Genomic DNA, 22139 nt, shown 5'->3' on the forward strand with positions numbered 1-22139 from the left:
AACAATCCTATAAAGCTCCTGTGAGGATGTCCTTGGGATAGATGACAAGGCTGGAGCTCTTTGTCAAGTCACATCAACTCAAAGTTTAACAGCCAAAAATGAATCATACAAAGCATAGATTGTGATATATGTTGCGAGGCTGCTTTTCATCCACGTCCGCCATGTTGTGTCTTCAATCTGTGGACGGACAGTGAAATTCAACACCATCAATTCTGGAGTGAAATGTGCTACTCGGTGTCCAAAAAAAATGAAATCCTATTGAACGTCTGTGAAAGGAGCTGAAACATGCAGTCTGGGGAGGGAACTATTCAAACCTCAGCGAGTTGGAGCAGTGCGCTCAGAAGAAGTTGGCTAAAATACCTGCTGACAGGTGTGCAAGTCTCATTGAGAGTTACAGTACACAAAGTGTTTGACTGCAGTGAAAATATTAAATTATTTATTTATATTTATTTATATTTACAGTTATTTATTATTTATTATGTTTATCGTGATTATTCTTATTAAATTTTTTGTCCACTTCAGTTTCATTAATTGTTGATAGCAAAATCAAAGTAATGCCGTTAAGTTAATATTCAGTACAAAATAGAGATATTAGCATTTGTGTTTTTAACCTCATGCGCCACTCAAGCCACTGACACAAATGTTTTACTCGGTCTCCATAGCAACTACTGTAAGCTGTCTTCTTGTGATGGGATCACACCAGACGTATGTCACTGGCAGGTCCAAGCAGGACCGCTAGCAGGGAGGTGCTGCAATTTAAAAGAGAAGCTGATCCATCACATTGGAACGATAACTGAGCTTAATTGCAACCGCTTTTCACAATTACATCGACTCTATAATAGAGCCGAAAAGCTTTGCGGTAAACCGTTATCATTTTGCTATTTTGATAAGGTAAACAATAGCCCTCATTAACGGTGTAAATTTGTACAATCCATCATTTATCCCTCGGATAATTTTGGCTATCATATTTGCTATTTCGATAAAGTAAACAATAGCCCTCATTAACGGTGTAAGTTTGTAGAATCCATCTTTTATCCCTCGGTTAATTTTGGCTAAAGGAGTCTGTCGCCTGTAAAAGTGTGTCTGTGTTTGCTGAGGCTTATGAAAGTTATTTTGTTTGCATGGAGGAAGGCAGATGGCAGGGACAGATTTGCCTTCCTCAAACATTATCTATGAGACATCTTTACTAAATAATACGAGGTCAGAGAGTACACTTAATGGCTGTTGTCGTTGAAGTCCTGTGCAGAGATTAACGACAGAATGTAGCATCAACGTAGCAAGAAAGCGAAGCACAGGAAGCTTCACCGTGACAATTATGACTATCCATAGGCCGCGGTGTAATTTTAAGGTGAGGAGACAAGCAGACACGGGTACAAGCTCACAGGGAGTCAAAGGTTAAGCTTCCCCGTTGCCCGTTTCCCCAACAAAAAGTTTGTGGTTGCCAAGATCTTATATCTGGAGGGACGCTTGTGACACTCCATCTGCTGCCATCTGTCCCTTGGCTGTCCCTATTCTAGAGCGGTGATGAGAGACAAGCCCTCAAACAGTTTGGAGAAGCATGGCTAACTGTAATTCTTCTCTATGTGCTCCTCTTCCACAGCCAGTTTGGCGAGAGCGAGATTTGATGAGAGCTTTTACTGTCCAGCTGGCTTCCATTTTCTTTTTTACATAAATATCAAAGTGTATTTTTTGAACATTGTTAAAAAGGGCAGCCCATGTGGCAAAGGTCTCTTTGTGTTCTTCTAAGAGTTAGAAGAACACAAAGAGACCTTTGGGATGTCAAATTCAAGGACCGGGGGCTTGATACGGCCCGTCACATCATTTTATGTGGCCCGCGAATACAAATTGTATAGGGTGTTTCATAAAGTACGCAGTTTTTTAATTGCGCGGGATTTTTTTGTTTGAAGATTGTCAGCACTGTTCCTATCATTTTCGTTATCTATTATCACTCCGATTAGAAGACCATTTGTCGTTTTTCCATTTTGTAGCCATGGAGCGGTTCAGTATCGAGCAACGCATTCTTATTGTGAAAACTCATTACAAAAACGGGGAGTGCTACGCAGAGACTGTCTGTAAACTTCGCGCGATCTTTGGACGTGACAATGCCCCGACCGCAACAACAGTTTCGAGGTTGGTACAGAAATTCGAAGAATCTGGGTCAGTTGCAACCAGAAAATCGCCCGGTCGAAACCGTAATTCCCTGAGCGTCTGATCTCACTTCGCGGCGGCGACCAAGAATGGCCTCCGAGGTCATGTGACCTCACACCTTGTGACTTCTTTTTATGGGGATATGTGAAGTCACAAGTTTACGTGAACAAACCTCAAACGATTACCGAACTGAAGATGGAAATTCAACGGGTAATCGGCGAAATCGACAGGGACGTCTGCAAAAGAGTTATCGTTAATTTCAACGATCGGATGACTGCCTGCAGAGAAAGTGGAGGTGGACATATGCTCGATATCATTTTTCATTATTAAATTGAAGTATATGTTGAATGAAATAAAATAAAAATTTTGAATTTTGCATCGATTTTGGCTGATTTATTGCATTTTTAAAAACTGCGTACTTTATGAAACACCCTATACATCAACTTCATGTGTCAACACTAAATTTACAAATTACACTTTATAAAATAGAGATAACACTAGCATTTTTTAATTACCATTCGCCTTTTTAAAATAGAACAGTTTTACTAGTCGCTGATTTCAAAACTAATTATTTATCAGTTTGTTGTGTGGCCTATAATGTATATAATATTGAGCATTGACAGTCATAATGGCCCTCCGAAGAAAACTATGACTACGATGCGGCCCACGACAAAAATTTATATTTGACACCCCTGTTTTAACCCCTTTCAGGCCACCAGGACTTCACGAGGGTGGGCGTCTTAAGATGCAGACCAACAGTAAACAATACTTTAGGCAAGCCTCTGTCAGGCGGATTATGAGCATCAGGCTCATGGGCCAGAAACGTTATGAGGACCATTCAACCTTGGGTAATTGTAAATCCAAAAAAATCAAGAGGAAAATGTGTCACCACACCTAAAACACACACATACACACACACTTGCACATCTCTCTTCCGCACAGTGTGACAACATAAAACAGCATGCCTCACAGCCCTTTAGTCTTCAAATACAACACACTCACTTGTCTTGGTCTGAACCCAGAGCACGTTGCACATGAGTTATGCCACTGTGTTAAGACTCTCATTCACTATGCAAGGCCTATTTTTTTGGAGAGGATTTCTGCATAAAGCTCTAAATCTCTCCCAAAGTGTTATTACGGGGAAATGGCACACTGAATGTAAAGAAACAAATGGCAAAGAACATCTGGTTAAAGCTCAGCGGAGAGAGCTGGACTCAATCGGACTGATGGTGTTTAAAATGCAACTGGAGCAAGCAGGCATTTTACAACACATTACAGTATGAGTCAGTAAAATTGGGATAGCATGCTTAATACTGTATGAATAGACTCCGGAGCCCTTGTAGCTACAAAGGATAGCATGGAGGTTTTGGTTTCATTTGGAGCTTTCCCAAAGAATCGCATTACAGCTAATACTGTAAATATATGATAAGCACTGAAGCGCTCTTCTACCTTTTTAATGTGTGCGTGACAAGCCGAGTTTAGTACAGTGTGGCTGTGTTTAAGACTCATCATGCTTTGGCAGAGAAACAAGTCTGAATTAGGTCGAGATTTGACATTCACTTGCTTGGAGACTTTAATGACTTTAGCATCGTCAAGCCCTCCCCCAACGTTTGGAGGATTGTGCCCTCATAAATTAATAAGACGGTGTGCAAAGCCAAGACAAGCGCTTGCATTAGAACCAAGACTTTGCATTTATTTCAATAACCTGGATAAGTTCCCTTTTTGCTAAATTTGGAAAAATCTGTTCCATGGTTAAGAATGAACATCCCAAAAGAAAAAGTCTTGTTTGGTGTTGGCATTTAACCTTCTAATAGTTTCTCAATATGGCCCTTTCCCTCGGATGCTAGAAGTGCTCGTGACCTAGAATTGAGTGAAAGGCCTTGAAAACTATTCTCCAAGGTGCACAAGACCTTGAGAAATCTCAAAGAGGGTCACCAGTGTGATGACCCAAGCTCGGGTTACGGGAAAACATTTCTCACATGTCGGGGCCACAGGCTCATGTCATTACAGTGATAAATCTGCAAATCAAGTCATTGTCACTGTCATGTGTCAATCATCATCAGCATGGGTGGGGCTGGGGGGGGCAGAAAGCTTGAGGCAATGTAGGACTCTCAGAAATCATCTCTGAATCCCGCCTACACCCAAGAAGGCTCCGGTCGGCGAACGTCACTTTGACTTCAAAAGGCACCTTTGGGCGATTAGGATGAAGACAGTGAACCAATTTTTTGCTTCATTATTTCCTCACTGGCTTCTAATTTATGATTCACTCTGCATTTCCTGTTCCATAAATATTTATGGCAGAGCAGCTGACTCATGTACCCTGTCCTCTCCTTCCCTCTTTGTCTTCCCGCCGCAGGTCAGGACCGCACCGAGGCGGGGCTTATTAAGCGTTTCCGCGGAGATGGCGTGCGCTACAAGGCCAAGCTGATTGGGATTGATGAGGTGACAGCAGCACGTGGAGACAAGCTGTGCCAGGATTCCATGATGAAGCTCAAGGTGTGTGTGTGTGTGCGTGTGTGTGTGTGTGTGTGTGTGTGTGTGTGTGTGTGTGTGTGTGTGTGTGTGTGTGTGTGTGCGCGTGTGTGTGTGTGTGTATGGGTGTGCGTGTGTGTATGGGTGTGCGTGTGTGTATCTTCACATCTCACTCAGATTTGGAGAAGAGATGTGCGAGCACGTCTGAATTGTCCCGTAAATGAGTAAGGCACTGCCTTCTTCCTCACAGTTTACAATTCATTTTAGCACTCGAAAGAGCCGAACAGACAGAAAAATCAAAGCAGTCCTTATTAGATGGTACAACGCAGCTACGGGCTATGTTTCATCTTCATCAAACTCGCTCCTTCACTTTAACTTCATTGGTCCTTGAAAGAAAAAGCTTTTTTGTTTCTTAGCACTTTGTGTCAATTCCTGTTAACCTTGTGTGAGTGAATTCTCATCAAACGAGATATTTGAAGCTACATATAATCATCTAAAATCCAACATTGTATCATTTTTCTTTCCATCCATCCATCCATCTTCTTCCGCTTATCCGGGGTCGGGTCGCGGGGGCAGCAGCTTCAGGAGGGACTCCCAGACTTCCCTCTCCCCAGCTACTTCATCTAGCTCATCCCGGGGGATCCCAAGGCGTTCCCAGGCCAGCCGAGAGACATAGTCTCTCCAGCGCGTCCTGGGTCGTCCCCGGGGTCTCCTACCGGTGGGACATGCCCGGAACACCTCCCCAGGGAGGCGTCCAGGAGGCATCCTGATGAGATGCCCGAGCCACCTCATCTGGCTCCTCTCAACGTGGAGGAGTAGCGACTCTACTCCGAGTCTCTCCCGGATGACCGAACTTCTCACCCTATCTCTAAGGGAGAGCCCGGACATCCTGCGGAGAAAACTCATTTCGGCCGCTTGTATCCGGGATCTCGTTCTTTCGGTCACGACCCATAGCTCGTGACCATAGGTGAGGGTAGGAGCGTAAATCGACCGGTAAATTGAGAGCTTTGCCTTTTGGCTCAGCTCTCTCTTTACCACGACGGACCGGTACAGAGTCCGCATTACTGCCGACGCTGCACCGATCCGCCTGTCGATCTCACGCTCCATCCTCCCCTCACTCGTGAACAAGACCCCAAGATACTTAAACTCCTCCACTTGGGGCAGGATCTCATCCCCGATCCGGAGAGGGCATTCCACCCTTTTCCGATCGAGGACCATGGACTCGGATTTGGAGGTGCTGACCCTCATCCCGACCGCGTCACACTCGGCTGCGAATCGCTCCAGTGAGAGCTGGAGGTCACGGCCTGAAGAAGCCAACAGCACAACGTCGTCTGCAAAAAGCAGAGACGCGATGCTGAGGTCCCCAAACCGGACACCCTCAACGCCTCGGCTGCACCTAGAAATTCTGTCCATAAAAATTATGAACAGAATCGGTGACAAAGGGCAGCCTTGGCGGAGTCCAACCCTCACTGGGAACGAATCCGACTTACTGCCGGAAATGCGGACCACACTCTGGCATCGGTGATACAGGGACCGAACCGCCCTTATCAGTTGGCTCGGTACCCCGTACTCCCGAAGCACCCCCCACAGAACCTCACGAGGGACACGGTCGAACGCCTTCTCCAAGTCCACAAAACACATGTGGACTGGTTGGGCGAACTCCCATGCACCCTCGAGGATCCTGTTGAGGGTGAAGAGCTGGTCCACTGTTCCACGGCCAGGACGAAAGCCACACTGTTCCTCCTGAATCCAAGGTTCGACCTCCCGACGGACCCTCCTCTCCAGCACCCCTGAATAGACCTTACCAGGGAGGCTGAGGAGTGTAATTCCCCTGTAATTGGAACACACCCTCCGGTCCCCCTTCTTAAAGAGGGGAACCACCACCCCAGTCTGCCAATCCAGAGGCACTGTCCCCGATGTCCACGCGATGCTGTAGAGACGTGTCAGCCATGACAGCCCCACAACATCCAGAGCCCTTAAGAAATCCGGGCGGATCTCATCCACCCCCGGGGCCTTGCCACCGAGGAGTTTTTTAACTACCTCAGTGACTTCAACCCCAGAGATTGGAGAGTCCGCCTCAGAGTCCCCAGGCCCTGCTTCCACAATGGAAGGCGTGTCGGTGGAATTGAGGAGGTCTTCGAAGTATTCTCCCCACCGACACACGACGTCCCGAGTCGAGGTCAGCAGCACGCCATCTCCACTGTAAACAGTGTTGACGTTGCACTGCTTCCCCCTCCTGAGACGCCGGATGGTGGACCAGAATTTCCTCGAAGCCGTCCGGAAGTCATTCTCCATGGCCTCGCCGAACTCCTCCCACGCCCGGGTTTTTGCCTCAGCAACCGCCGAAGCCGCGTTCCGCTTGGCCACCCGGTACCTGTCAGCTGCCTCCGGAGTCCCGCAGGCCAAAACGGCCCGATAGGACTCCTTCTTCAGCTTGACGGCATCCCTTACCGCCGGTGTCCACCAGCGGGTTCGGGGATTGCCGCCACGACAGGCACCAATGACCTTACGGCCACAGCTCCGGTCGGCCGCCTCAACAATGGAGGCGCGGAACAAGGTCCACTCGGACTCAATGTCCCCCGCCTCCCCCGGGACGTGGGAAAAGCGCTGCCGGAGGTGGGAGTTGAAGCTCTTCCTGACAGGGGATTCCGCCAGACGTTCCCAGCAGACCCTCACAGAACGTTTGGGTCTGCCAGGTCGGACCGGCATCTTCCCCCACCATCGGAGCCAACCCACCACCAGGTGGTGATCAGTTGACAGCTCCGCCCCTCTCTTCGCCCGAGTGTCCAAAACATGCGGCCGCAAATCCGATGACACGACTACAAAGTCGATCATCGAACTGCGGCCTAGGGTGTCCTGGTGCCAAGTGCACACATGGACACCCTTATGTTTGAACATGGTGTTCATTATTGAAAATCCGTGTCGAGCACAGAAGTCCAACAATAGAACACCGCTCGGGTTCAGATCGGGGGGGGCCGTTCCTCCCAATCACGCCCTTCCAGGTCTCACTGTCATTGCCCACGTGAGCATTGAAGTCACCCAGTAGAACGACGGAGTCCCCAGAAGGAGCGCTCTCCAGCACTTCCTCCAGGGACTCCAAGAAGGGTGGGTACTCTGAGCTGCCGTTTGGTGCATAGACACAAACAACAGTCAGGACCCGTCCCCCCACCCGAAGGCGGAGGGAGGCTACCCTCTCGTTCACCGGGGTGAACCCCAATGTGCAGGCGCCCAGCCGGGGGGCAATAAGTATACCCACACCTGCTCGACGCCTCTCACCGTGGGCAACTCCAGAGTGGAAGAGAGTCCAGCCCCTCTCGAGAGGGCTTGTACCGGAACCCAAACTGTGCGTGGAGGCAAGTCTGACTATATCTAGTCGGAACTTTTCTGCCTCGCACACCAGCTCGGGCTCCTTTCCAGCCAGAGAGGTGACATTCCATGTCCCAAGAGCCAGCTTCTGCAGCCGGGGATCAGACCGCCAAGGTCCCTGCCTTTGGCCGCCGCCCAGCTTGCAATGCACCCGACCCCTTTGGCCCCTCCCACAGGTGGTGAGCCCATGGGAAGGGGGACCCACGTTTCCTTTTCGGGCTGAGCCCGGCCGGGCCCCATGGGCGAAGGCCCGGCCACCAGACGCTCGCCTTCGAGCCCCGCCTCCAGGCCTGGCTCCAGAGGGGGGCCCCGGTGACCCGCGTCCGGGCGAGGGAAAACGTGATCCATTAATTTTTTTCATCATAAGGGGCTGATGAGCCGTGCTTTGTCTGGCCCCTCACCTAGGACCCGTTTGCCATGGTTGACCCTACCAGGGGCATGAAGCCCCAGACAACATGGCTCCTAGGATCATAGGGGACACGCAAACCCCTCCACCACGATAAGGTGACGACTCACGGAGGGCATCATTTTTCTTTGACATTGAAAAAAATGTGGAAGGCGCTGTCCCTTGAAGGACTGTTACGGGAAGTGGAAAAAAACTCTCCATAAAGTAGATACGTACACTAAAAGAACCTTTTTGGCAACCTAACTCTGACATTGCAGCATTATCCAGCAGTGAGCAGCCCGAAGTAGTCAATACACAAGTGCTATTATCTGGACTGGGGATAAAGAAGGGGAAGGGTTCTCTATTGAGCAACCTTTCACTGCCGTGAGGCCTAATCCACCAAATAGAGAAGATGGCTGATTGACAGGAGCTATCAACTCTCCCACTGGTCCGTTGTTTGCGCTGTTTATCTGCGCCTGACTCCTCTGCTGTTCTGTCCAAACAGAACAGACAAGTTTTTGAGGCATTGCCAAATATAATAATAATAATAATAATAATAATAATAATAAATGTTGTGCGCACTGGCGGAGCTAGTTTTTTTGGGGGGGGCATCATGGCATGGGGTGGCCAAGGTTATCTTAAGGGTGTCTGCAAAAAAACTTTTGTTTCACAAAATTCTACAGAAAATACTGATAAATATTCAGGGAAAATTCATTTTAAAAAAATCCCAGAAAATCGGAAAATGCAGATCAAAGAAATCCAAATGACCTGCATGTCTAATGTGAGCTGTGCTGTAAAGTTTTGAGGTGAAGGGAGGCCGATTACAAATGAGGTCGACCGCTTGTTAACGTCACTGCGGTTTTGTCAGACATGAGGCAGCAGGTCTTTTCTTCTCCTCCTCTTTCTTCTCTGGCAACATTTGTTCTATAAAAGACACATCAAGCAAACTCTCCGCGTCAAAAGGAACATAGTGGAAATGTTAACAGTTATCCGGAATAAAACAGACTTCAAAGGCTTTCTCGATTGTTCAGTCAGCATTACGTGAGAGTTGCCGGACGGAGCGAACGGGTCGCTGCATTTTGTCAGCAAATCTCCCCTTTATGGTTGTCAGCTAGCACTCCCATCTTTCACGCTAAAGTGCAAGTAGACCTACATAAGAAGATGAAGGGAAAAAGATCAGCCTTGGAGAAGAAAAAAACTGCAATTATATATATCCAACTCTCAAGGTGATGTGAATCCCGTGAGAGTGATTCTTTTCGAAAAGGTGTCAGGAAGAACAAGATGTCCTATCGCACCTTATGTAACTGCTGTCACCCCAATGTCCCCCCTCACTCAGCTGAGAGGGGGGAAGCCGGTCGGAGACAAAAAACAAACTCGTGTGCTTTGGTCATCTCATGTCCATCCTTTTTATCTCCTGCAGGGCTTAGCGTCCACGGCTCGTTCCAAAGGGGAGCACAAGCAGAGAATCTACTTGACTGTCTCTTTTGGAGGGATCAAGATTTACTGTGAACGATCAGGAGTGAGTATGTCAGGGAAAGGAGGTGATGAGGTATTTACTCATCCCATCTGCACCCGGGAGCTCTCTGCCAGCTGCTGTACTGTGTAGGACATCCAGAGGGCAGATGTTTGCACACTCCACTACACAATGTCTGCCAGGTCGGCCATCTTGTGAACTTGGCAAAAAAAAAAAACATCCTGCAACACAGGAGAGAGATCTTTCGCAAGGTTATTTTGATCATTTTTGTCACCGGCTTCCTCAATTGGCAAAGGATATCTTCCAGCTTGTGAGTGATGGTGGCAGGTCTTTGGCTAATCGAATGAAACTGCTTGAACTTATATCCACGGGCTGTTTCTACCTCCATCTGGGCGAGCTCACAGGCCCGCTGTTGCATTATGGGATGATCAAGCGGCAACCACCCACATGCCTCCCCTCATCCTGCGGCATAGCATCAGCTCGGTAGGCCCACTCTGCTCATCAAAGCTAACTGATAATTAGCACGCTGTTCCACCCTTTAATGATCATTGCCGCTAATACTAATTACACTGCGGCGCCAACTCAGCTGCGCTAAACTTATAATTATGCAGCATTTGTCCCATAGCGTTCGACCTCCATGCCGCAAAGCCCTACCTCGCCACCTCTACGCTAACATCTATCTTGTATATGACTGATGTGCTAATGGCGTGCCCGCCAACCAGCTCAGCACGTTTGACAAGCCAATTTGTTGTTTGGGAAATGGTGTCCCCTAATGCTCGTTATTTAATTCTCTGATTACTGGCGGTAAATAACACTCCACTGTCAATATCTCTCTTGAGTTATCATGGAGGAAATGGGGATCCCCTCCCGTGCTAAGCGTTTTGATGGAAACACTTTATGTAAAGCTGACATGATTCTCTCCTGAATGGAGTCGTGTTAGTTGAGTACGCGACTTTAATTCAGGCATCACTCGCCGTGCTCCCCGCTTAATTTGTCTAATATAAAGCTCTCCCCTTGTGCCTGAATTTATCTCTGCTAATGCGGGAGATTGTGGGAAGCAGGTAGGTGTGCATGCTGACACCCATGCACATAATTATTTTTTTTTTTTATATATAATAGAATATAATAATATAAAATATTATATAAATATTATAATATAATAATATAAAATGTATATATGTATACATAATGTATAAAAATGTATATATAATATAATATAATATAACATATAACATAACATAATATAATATAATATTATATAATATAATATATAAACAATATATCATACAAATATTTAGAATATATCTACGTATAGACCAGGGGTGTCCAAACTTTTTGCAAGGAGGGCCAGATTTGATAAAGTGAAGGGGCCCGGGGGCCAATCGTTTTTTCGGACATTTTTTAACTACAAAAATGTCGCGCAAATACACACTGTTATAAAACAAATTTCATTGTCACAATTGTCTTTATTTTTCAAATGACAAAATAACCAAATATGAGTCACTCAGGCAGATGTGAACAACTCTAAAAACACAAATTCTGCCTTTCATTCATATCTGAAGAGTCAGATAACATTGAACAAACTGTATGAAATACCTTAAATTTACATGAGTTTAAAATTACTTTTGCCTCATGAACATTATAAACGGGAGTTATAAGTAATGCAAAGTTGTCTGTTATTATTAAAACTTAAAACTAGTGAATTTTGCTCTTGTCATTTACATTATCTTTCAGAAAATAATAGTTTGTGTCAGGTCTAGAGGTCCATAACATCAACAGTCTTAACATGGCCACTTCGTAGCTTGCTTTAGTAATATTTAATTTTGACTCACAGTCCCGTGTGAAGAATCGCTGTTGTGATGCCAGTTCAGCTTGGAGCTGCTTCACTTTATCAGCGCGGTCACTCCCTGTTAGCTGGTCGTTTGTGTTCGCATGTTTAGTCTGATAGTGTCTCTTTAAGTTGAAATCCTTAAACAAAGCAACCGTCTCTTTACAAATTAGACAAACACAATTGCCTTGATTTTCAGTGATGTACAGTAATCCCTCGCTACATCACGGTTTGTTTATCGCGGTTTCACTACATCGCGGATTTTTTTCCCAAATTGAAAAAAAGAATTAAAAGTCAAAATAAAACTTCTAAATTGAGGAATTATGGCACAAAACTTGCCCACACGCCAGCAGAAGGCAAGGAGTGCCCACACAATTGCAGTGCGTACACTTGTACCTTTTTTTTTTTTTTTTTCAAAAAAAAGGTTATTATAATAAGAGTTCTAAAAACATATTTACAGTGTTGTACCTTGTTATAGAAAATTGTTATAATAATAAAAGAGTTCTAAGAACATATTTACAGTATGTACACTTCTACCTTGTTATAAAAAAATGTATAATAATAAAAGTTGTTCTAAAAACATATTTACAGTTTGTGTTAAGAATTCTCCATGTTATTTATGTTATTCAGCCATGCTTTGATTTGAGGTAGGGTGATTTATTTTGAAGGCCGTTTTCAGGCGTTACCACTTCCTTTTTTACGTTCTTGTACATATGTCGGTTACAGTGGTACAGGAGTCATTGGCGATGTAAGTGTGTCTCCTAACAAGAGAAATGAATGATCACGTGTCTAACCTTCGTTTAATTTCCTTTAGAGGTCCGTTTGCGCGTGTTAGCACGATCGCGAATTAGCATCTTTCCGCTAACTCGTTAGCCTGCCCAGTACTTCTTCTTTGCTGCGGGCCAATAAAAACTGGACCGCGCGGGCCGTAGTTTGGACACCCCTGGTATAGACCAAGTGTGTGTTTCCAGCATTTTCTTCCATAAATATTTTATGTTCAAACTCACTCAATTCAATTAAATTTGTAGTATACAATAATTTTACATTTAAACCTATTTTTGTAGGCAGCGCGGTGTTCTAGTGGTTAGCGTGTGTGATTTTGCCGCACATTCCAGTTTCCCACCACAATCCCAAAACATGCAATTTATCATGAACAATCTCTGCCATTGCCCTGGCAACCGCAGATCTTAGTTTTTAATAATAATGGTAGGCCAGCCTTGACATTGTGCCAATTAGATAGTCAGTATGTTCCAATGCATGATTTTTTTGCTCTGCCTCTGTTGTCCAGGTACTCCAGCATCAGCATTCAGTCCATGAAATTAGTTACATTGCAAAGGACACCAGGGACCACAGGGCCTTTGGCTATGTTTGTGGAAAGGAGGGCCACCACAGGTTTGTCGCCATCAAGACCGCACAGTCAGTGAGTATTTCCATGAATGCAGAGACATAAATAAAGGTAGCACAAATATTTGGACATATAAGACATTCAAAATATAAGTACCGTTTTTTCCATGTATAATGCGCCCCCATGTATAATACGCACCCTAAAAATGGCATGTCAATGCTGGAAAAAAGCCTGTACCCATGTATAATACGCACCCAAATTTTGACTTTTTTTAAAAAAAAAATTATTTTTTTAAGTCCCAATGATCGTCACACACGCATCTGGGTGTGGTGAAATTTGTCCTCTGCATTTGACCCATCCCCGTGTGATTTTGATCCATCCCCTGGGGGAGAGGGGAGCAGTGAGCAGCAGCGGCGCCGCGCTCGGGAATCATTTGGTGATCTAACCCCCCAATTCCAACCCTTAATGCTGAGTGCCAAGCAGGGAGGCAATGGGTCCCATTTTTATAGTCTTTGGTATGGTCTTAACTAGGCTGGATGTATTTTTTTTGTTGGCGTTGATTTCTCCGACTGCCCGTAAAGGCACCACCGCGATCAGTTAGGTTAAAATGAAAAGAGAGGAAAGTGACATGCGGACATGTGAAAAAGGCGGCTCTGTATGGGAGAGAAGTTGAAGAGGAATAAAAACACCCTTGGAAACCAAAACTTGCCCCTCGTCGTGACTCGGAACCGCAACAAATGTTTCGGATTTGTGTAGGGTACATTGTGACAGCAAACGAGCAGGTGATCGAGCAAGCGTCTGATACGAGAGCATTGCGTTCGTATGGAGCGTGTTTGAAGTGAACAGCAGAGACGAAAGGAACAAGGCAAAGTGTTGTGAAATAAAATATTACCTGTAATACGTATTTTGTTATTTGCTGATTGTATGTATTAAACTATCACATTCATTGTCAGTCAAGAAGAGAAGAGGACTATTCGCATCGGATCCATAGTGCGCATGCGCAGTGATACTGCCTCCGTATGACGTCCAGTCCGCGATGGAGATTAAAAAACAAGCAATATTTGACAATAACACAGGTTTCTGTTCCTGTATTTGGTAATGTCCCCCTGTCTTTTTGTTCCACGTCTTTGTCGGTCAGTCCTGTTGTTGGTTTTGTTAGAGAGTTATGTTAGTTTACCAAGTCTGTGTTTTGAGTTCCTCCAATGAACCCTGGTTCAAGCTGCACTTGGTCGCCCTCTTCCTTTCCACACTCCATCCGTGACAAGATTTTCTTCAAAAATTGTTGTACCATGATTTTCTTCAAAAGAAAAAAAAAAAGAAAAAAATTAAAAAACAAATTTTTTTTTTAAAAATTGTACCCATGTATAATGCGCACCCCGGATTTTAGGACAATAAATTTGTTAAATTTTGCGCATTATACATGGAAAAAACCGTAACACCCTTTGACTTCAATCTACATCCACAATGATAAAACATATTGTGACAGCAACATATTAATAAACAGCATTACAATTTAGGACATATTTGCATATTTGCTTCTCTTCCATCTCCTAATCCTCCCTCCTGCCAGAGTGAACTGGATTACTCCGCATTTCTCATCCCATCTTCCTTCGATTTTCACTCCTCTGCACAGGCGGAGCCTCTTATCATTGACCTGCGTGACCTCTTTACACTCATCTATGACATTAAGCAGCGGGAGGAGATGGAGAAAAAGGCCCAGAAGGACAAACACTGTGAACAGGCCGTCTACCAGGTAGGACTAAAAAAACAACAACATTGCATTCAAATTTCACATTCAGAGGCACAATTGTAATTCATTCACACGAGATGAATCTCCTTTTGATGTGTGCAACCGATATTCTTTCTTTGCCTCTTTACTGTACACTCATGCACTTATTTTATTAGGAACACCTACATAGTAATACAAATAAGCAATCCTAAATACCTCACAGAGATTGTCATTAAGAAATAATGTAATATTAATATACACATACATTATGTTATTTATATTATCTTTTATATATTTATTTATGATATAATATTATTTGCATATTATTTTGCCGTAAAATGTGTGGTGTGCCTTTTATTCTCTTGCAACACAGACCATCTTGGAGGACGAAGCAGACGATCCAGTTTACCAGGTAGGCTTGCAAGAACCCTCATGGCTATCTTGCTTTCCCATTACTTCTTGAGAGTATTTGATTCCTCATTTTTATACTTTATATGATCACTGATCTGCTCAAATGACGTTTCACCATCTTTGCAGACAGTTTTGTTCAACCATTCAATTTCCATTTGCCAATGCAATGTTGTAATACCATCCTCTTTTTGTTGTTGTTGATTTTGTGTCAGTGTTCCAGTTTCTTTCAAAGATCCGCTCCCACCCAGAATTGTGATTGATCTCCCACTTTTTGGCTGCATTTGATTTGATGTTTGTGTGTTTGTGCTCACACTGAATACAGACAACACTAACTCTTACTCTGACCTCATATGACACCTCCCGAATCATCTGTTTGTCGCTCTTGAATTTTTTGCAGTGTTATTTCAAACTTGGTTGACAAAACTCCAGTTACGTTGCTCAAGGGAATAGATTTGAATAGAATTGATACTGATAATGATGATGATGATGAATTTTTAAATTATGCTTCTCGTATCAAATTTAGCCCTCTCTAAAACACTAATTGAAAAAAAGAGCATATAATTGGATTAGATGATGGGACTTTATGACCTTTTCCCAAATTGAATTCAAATGCTTTATCGTGCTGATTAGCTTTGAAGATTCTGATGGTTTCGTTTTTAAATACCCAACCAAATAAAAAAAAGTTTCCATAACTGTAAAATACATGTAATGTCAATTGAGCTATCTATCTTTTTATCTCAGAAAGGAATTTGTTTTGCAATTGATTTAATTTCAGGTCCAAGACATTATATTAATAAACACGTTCGATTCATGAATTTTCCGAGCTAGTCCAGGATGTTTGTGTTGACCTCTGGTGACAAGCGCCACATTGCTCTGAACTGCTACCTGACTTATTATACTTGTGCTCTTTTCCCTTCCAACCGTTTTTTTCTTTCTCTCCTCATGCCCCCACTCCTCTCTCTCTCTTGTGTTCCACTTTGTTTTTTTCCACCCTCCCTGGTCTCCTTTCACTCCCACCCACCGAACCGCCCACCAACACCCTTCTCCCCCATGTGCTCCGGATTATTCTCATCATGTGGCACTCGATCATCACGTCCCTGAATTTGAAATGCAAACCTGCCGTATGTCTCCCCCCCCTCTCTGCACTTGTAGTACATAGTGTTTGAGGCTGGACACGAACCCCTCCGTGGCCCCCAGTCAGAGGAGAGCGTTTATCAGGTACAAAGACAAAGCATCGCCCCTTTTCTTCTCCCTTATTATGTATGCCCTGTGGTAGATGATAATAGTACTAACGGCTGCCGAGCTCATCGCTTTGAGACATTTCTGCAGATTCAGGCTTAAATGTGGTGTCGAAAGGCCGCTCTGTTTTTTAGCTAAGAATGAAAAGCAGTGAAGGAAGTTTTTGTTGAAGATGTCAAGTGAAAAAAGCCTCACAGAGCATCTAAGAGCTGCAAGCACAGTCAAGGTCACTTTCATCCATGCGATTTAGGCCTTTGACTTTTTTTTCCCCCCTTCCAAGACTATTTGAAGGAGCAGCTCGGACTTCAAGGATCTGTTGTACGGTTTAATCCAACGCCCTCCTACCCGGCCGGGTCTCTCTGCTGCTCTCCTCCACCCCCTCATTTTGCCTCTCTGTATCTTCCTCTGAAGCTGAAAGATGCAGAGAAAGAGAGCGAGAGAGACTAATCACTTGCCATGCCATTTGATCTGGCGGTGAAACTAGATCAATAGACTTTGAGAAAAAAAACATAAGCAAAAGTTAACCATTGTAGGGAGCCAAGATATACAGGCAAAGCGGTTTAAAGTGACAGCTACTTCTCGTGACTAAGAGAGAAATATTAGCGGAGGCAATTTCTTATTGTCAGATAAGCTTTACTGGTGCAGAATACCAATAGGCTCTCTTAATACTCAGCCAACATCCTCAGTCTTTGTTTGCAATCAATATTGATTTAACAAGAATTGATTCAGCAGCGCTACTGTAGCATTTGCATAATTCCGTCGCTACAAAAATGAAATAAGAAATGTCGTCAGTTTTTTTGTTCTTTAGTGGTTTTAGCTCCTGATATGAAATACCTGCTAAGTAATAAGGAAAAGAGTGTTGCCATGCTATTTACATTTCAATCGACCTCCAATCCAATGCAGGTCCCAACCAGTCAGCAGAAGGAAGGGATCTATGATGTCCCCAAACGCCATTTCATGACTGTAGGTGTTCTTTTATTTTTATTATTTCTTTCTATACGCCTCCACCTTCAAACCTCTCTTTCGGGTCCCCTTGAAGAAAATCCGATTGGTTGAGCGTGGACATGACATGCCTGTAGTTTCACAAGACATCAGCAAGGCAGGTTTCAAAATGCAGCGCTATTTCCAAAAATCTGATGTTGGGTCTGGCCAGTTGGACCAGACAAAATCAGCATGTCGTTTGTCTGGTCCAGTTAACTGGATGAATAAATACATGAGGGGGGGAGTCCATCTTCCCTCAGAGGGTGAAAATTGGAGGTTTGTCGGTGGAGTGTTGATGGTTTGACTTGCATGCAGTGTAGCAATTTAGTCATCATGTAGTCCACCATCAACCTGCCCCTGAGAAGCCTTTCATTTAACAAAAAGGCACTTTTCCTCCCAACCATTCAAACCAAAAAAAAATTCATTTCATCCATCATACAGCAATATCATCCCTAATCGCTTAGGAAAGCATTTTTTTTCTCTTTCAAAACAGCCCTAGTGCAGTGCTTCTCTCTCTCACCGGTGTTGTGCTTGTTGCTCAGCATTATCAAAACAGATAACCTGCCTCGGCCCCTCACTATCTCACTCATACAGCCCCAAAGTAGTGGCGCCTCCATATCTCTAAGTGTTACTGCTTGTCTGTTCATTCAGTCGGAGCTTTTCCAGAGCCAAGAGCTCCCTTGATGTGTGTCGGTGCCTGCGGGGAGAGACCTCAGTGCACACTTGTTTACTTTCCCTCCAAACTCCGAACCATTCCGCAAGACCTCGGTGGTCACAAAGTGCAAACTGTGAGGTCCCGTTATGTCAACGACGACATAAAAGACCCGTTTGCAGACACACTGATTGCTGGGATGTCTCCCGTGTCTTTCTTTCTGTTTTGAGATTGCTACGTTTCCACATGCAGCGCTTTATTTACAGCATGCGTCGCCTTTTGTGGTGATTCATTGTCTGCTTATGCATGGCCCAAGATACATTTCATGCAACGTAGCTCTTCCATAGCTTCGTGCCCCCCCCCACTCCCCCCCTTCCACGCGAGGGTCGTCATCTTTGTTCATGCTTTGTCTAAGTCGGGTGTTTCCACGAGCATCAGCATTCGAAAGCAGGTCAGCCTCTCATAGGATGCTTTTGATTGGCAGACACAAGAATATCTAATCAGAGTCTGTTTTATGGAACTGAATAGCCCTTTACCCGCTCAATTATAGCGAGCCATGAAAAGGCCCATTCAAGATCCATTTTCTGATAATGGAACAAAGGGATAGTAGTTTCTTTCCAGGCACAGCACAAATGCTCCAGTGAATAGACGCCCCCCCCCCCCAACCCACCACCACCGTAGTCTATGTGGTGATGAATTCAAGAATGTATGACTATTGAATTTCAATTTCATGTTGTGTCATTGTACTTTTTTGCTATCTCTCCCTTGGTTCCTTTCACAGAATATCAACCACTTTGATCTTTTCGGCGACATGTCAACTCCTCCTTCGGTTAGTACTGCCTGCGCAAAAACAAACATCCTATTGACAGCACTATTTTATTCTCTAATGTTATGTGCAGGAAAACAAATGAACTGATTAAAACCTTGAGACTATTGGGAGTCATTTCTGTCCCTTCCTTCCATGCACACGGTGTTGTAGTCAACAATGTAGTACATCAAGATATCAAAGTCAAGGCCCGGGGGCCAGATACGGCCCTCCACATCATTTTACGTGGCCCTCAAAGACAAAATTGTCCACCGACTTTACGTGTCAATACTAAAATTAGAAATTGTCTTCACTTAAGAAATATAGATATTACTAGCAATTTTTATTACCATCCAACTTTTTAAAAATATTTCTACAGTTTTTACTAGTCTCTGATTTCAAAACGGGTTATTAACCAGTTTGTTGGTAGCCCATACTGTAAATAACATAAGCTGTTGACTTTCATACTGGCCCTCTGACGGAAACTATGACTACAATGCGGCCCGCGACAAAAATGAGTTTGACATCCCTGTCTTTTGGCCAGAAAGACACAAACACAGTTGTAAATATCAAATGTCAAGAGTAGGAAAGAGAACCACTCTATGACAAGCTAATGTAGAGTATTGCTGAATCAAGACAAATTAGCTGACCTCTGAGTAAATTTGATAAAGTTATTATCCGTGTCGTGTACTTTCTCAGATGCCTCCTTCACCTGCCAACACACTTGACCCAAGCAGGAGCGGCCGCCAGCAGCAGCAGCAGCCGCACAATCCGTCCGAGATGTACGCCCCCTTCAGCCCCACCTCTGTGCCATCCGGTGAGTTACCGAGACTGAAATGGAGAAAAGTATCATACTGGTGTAGGCGTGTTTTTTTTTTTTTTATGATTTATTAAGGCTGGAATTGAATACTGGAGGCAGATATTTACCTTTAACGAGATATTGGAGTTCTGAAGGCAGCAACATTAATAATTCTAAAGCGACATAGTTTATGATTTAATTGGTATGTGCTAAGTGTTTTTACAACTGATGATCAGGCTAATGGTCTTGTGGAAACAAATTGCAGGATAGCTGCACACTATTGCTTTCCTTGCAAAACAAATCGATTTACAGAGGTAACTGTGACATAAATGTTTCCCATTTCTCCAGCTGTAACGTGTGTGGTTTCCTTCTCTCACCAGGTTATATGACCATGGGCCCCGTGCAGGCTTCCCAGTGGGCCCAGCAGCCGTTTCCTGGCCAGGCTCAGACTCTAGCCTTCCCCGTGCAGGGGCCCCTGCAGGTGGCCCAAGTCCTGCCCGGTGGTCAGCCCCTCATCTGGAGCCAGGCCAACATTTTCCGAGCCACCCAGCAGCAATGGGCGGCCATGGCGGCGTACATGCCGGCCCAGACTGTGGGCGTGGGGGGCCATGCCATCCCAGCCGCCATGCTCCAAGGCTTGGTTCCTATTACAACCATGTGCCCCCAAGCCTGCGACCTGTCCGCTCCCTCCTCGGCCATCACCAGCCCGCAGCACACGGCCGACCCGGCTATGCTTCAGAGGCAGCTAAGCCTGGGAAGAGACGGCGGCCTGGGCGTGGACTTGGACGCAGGGGAGGGCCCGTCCACATCAGGGGTGGGGCCCGGTGGGGTGTCCGTGAGTAGGTGTGCGACGCCGAGCCTTGTAGGCGTAACCGACGCCCTGGTCTGCACGCAGCTGCTGTCGCCCCCTGCTGCGGCCGCACTGGAAGATGAAGGCAGTGACCTTGATCTGTCCCGGATGACCTTGAGTCCCGGAACATCCACATCGCCATCTACCGAATCGCGTGAGTATCTTTGATTATTACGCCTCCTTTCTACTAGTGTTGAAATGGTGCGGCATTTTTTTTTTTTACACTCATATGTATCTTATTAAGTGACGTATATGCTGAGTTGGTTTTTAATACCATCCAATCATCTAGTACATCGCCTCAACATTTCACTTTATATTACTGTCAAAAGTTAGTTGCATGTGGTAGTAGTAATTGTAAACTCACTCTTTTGTCCTTTGACTAATTTTGTATTCATTTGATCTAATCTTACATGGGCAAAAGAATCATGCAATGTGAACACAATTACAATTTTAATGTTATGCACTCGACATCAGACTTTGAACATCCTTCTTCCATCCAATCCCCTCATTTTTTCTCGTTATTCATGTCAACCTCTGTGCCCTTTGGTAAACTGTTCCGGTTGAAAAACGTCATCTTTTCTTCCAATTATATCACACATAAAAGGGAGCAGGTGTGTTTTTTTTATGATCTATTTCTTCTTGAATCCAATTACCGTAATTTTCGGACTATAAGTCGCACCGGAGTATAAGTCGCACCAGCCATAAAATGCCCAAAAAAGTGAAAAAAACCCATATATATGTATATAAGTCGCTCCTGAGTATAAGTCGCCCCCCCACCCAAACTATGAAAAAAAAACGCGACTTATAGTCCGAAAATTACGGTAGATGTCCCTGAAGGACTATCCTACGTATTCATGAGCATAAGTGAGAAAAAGCACACTTGCTTATTTATACAGTATTTCTATTGCCTTGAATTGCAATTTAGTTGACTTTTTTTAGCTCAGTGGCCTAGTGGTAGAGTGTCCGCCCTGAGACTGGAAGGTTGTGGGTTCAAACCCTGGCCGGGTCATACCAAAGACTATAAAAATGGGACCCATTGCCTCCCTGCTTGGCACTCAGCATTAAGGGTTGGAATTGGGGGGTTAGATCACCAAATGATTCCCGAGCGCGGCACCGCTGCTGCTCACTGCTCCCCTCTCCCCCAGGGGATGGATCAAAATCACATGGGGATGGGTTAAATGCAGAGGACAAATTTCACCACACCCAGATGTGTGTGTGACGATCATTGGGACTTTAACTTTAACTTTTTTATGCCTAACCATGGCGACAGTTTATAAAAGAATTCCATTTTCTTTCAATTAAAAACACTTTCATTTGACAGCATCCACTCCAGCTCCTCAACAGACATCAGAGTGCCCCCCTAGCCAAGTGAACACCATCCCTACAGACTCTGACCGTGCCGAGGAGGAACAATTGGTAAATCCCCAAACCCTGTGGCGCACACATCTGTCAACAAAACACAGGGATTATATTTAACAATTTAGTCTTATGTTCCAATCTATCATCCTCCTCAGACATCATTTTTAATAACGCCAAAGGGTATATTATGTTGATTAAATGGCCAAGTAGCATTGAGCTCACCTTATTTATTATTTCCATACAACATAAAACGCTGTTGTGATTTTCTAAATGTTGATAAATATGTAACTTTCTCT

At 44.6% G+C, this 22139-nt stretch overlaps 1 protein-coding gene across 5 annotated transcripts in view; it reads left to right on the forward strand.

Annotated features, from left to right (window-relative positions):
- The window catches only part of dab1b (DAB adaptor protein 1b), a 57771-nt gene that overhangs the window by 33992 nt on the left and 1640 nt on the right, over positions 1 to 22139 (forward strand). For 3 of the 5 annotated variants that reach the window (XM_037275534.1, XM_037275537.1, XM_037275536.1), the window contains exons 3-13: positions 4505 to 4644; positions 9792 to 9890; positions 12962 to 13093; positions 14652 to 14771; positions 15121 to 15159; positions 16311 to 16376; positions 17301 to 17360; positions 18812 to 18859; positions 19535 to 19652; positions 20015 to 20638; positions 21806 to 21900. In XM_037275534.1, coding sequence (XP_037131429.1) covers positions 4505 to 4644; positions 9792 to 9890; positions 12962 to 13093; positions 14652 to 14771; positions 15121 to 15159; positions 16311 to 16376; positions 17301 to 17360; positions 18812 to 18859; positions 19535 to 19652; positions 20015 to 20638; positions 21806 to 21900 — 1541 coding nt within the window. The remainder of the gene's footprint in view (positions 1 to 4504; positions 4645 to 9791; positions 9891 to 12961; positions 13094 to 14651; positions 14772 to 15120; positions 15160 to 16310; positions 16377 to 17300; positions 17361 to 18811; positions 18860 to 19534; positions 19653 to 20014; positions 20639 to 21805; positions 21901 to 22139) is intronic. The other 2 variants (XM_037275538.1, XM_037275539.1) reach the window with 2 other exon arrangements.

Source organism: Syngnathus acus, chromosome 17 (genome assembly GCF_901709675.1).
Source record: "Syngnathus acus chromosome 17, fSynAcu1.2, whole genome shotgun sequence".
Taxonomy (NCBI): Eukaryota; Metazoa; Chordata; class Actinopteri; order Syngnathiformes; family Syngnathidae; genus Syngnathus; species Syngnathus acus.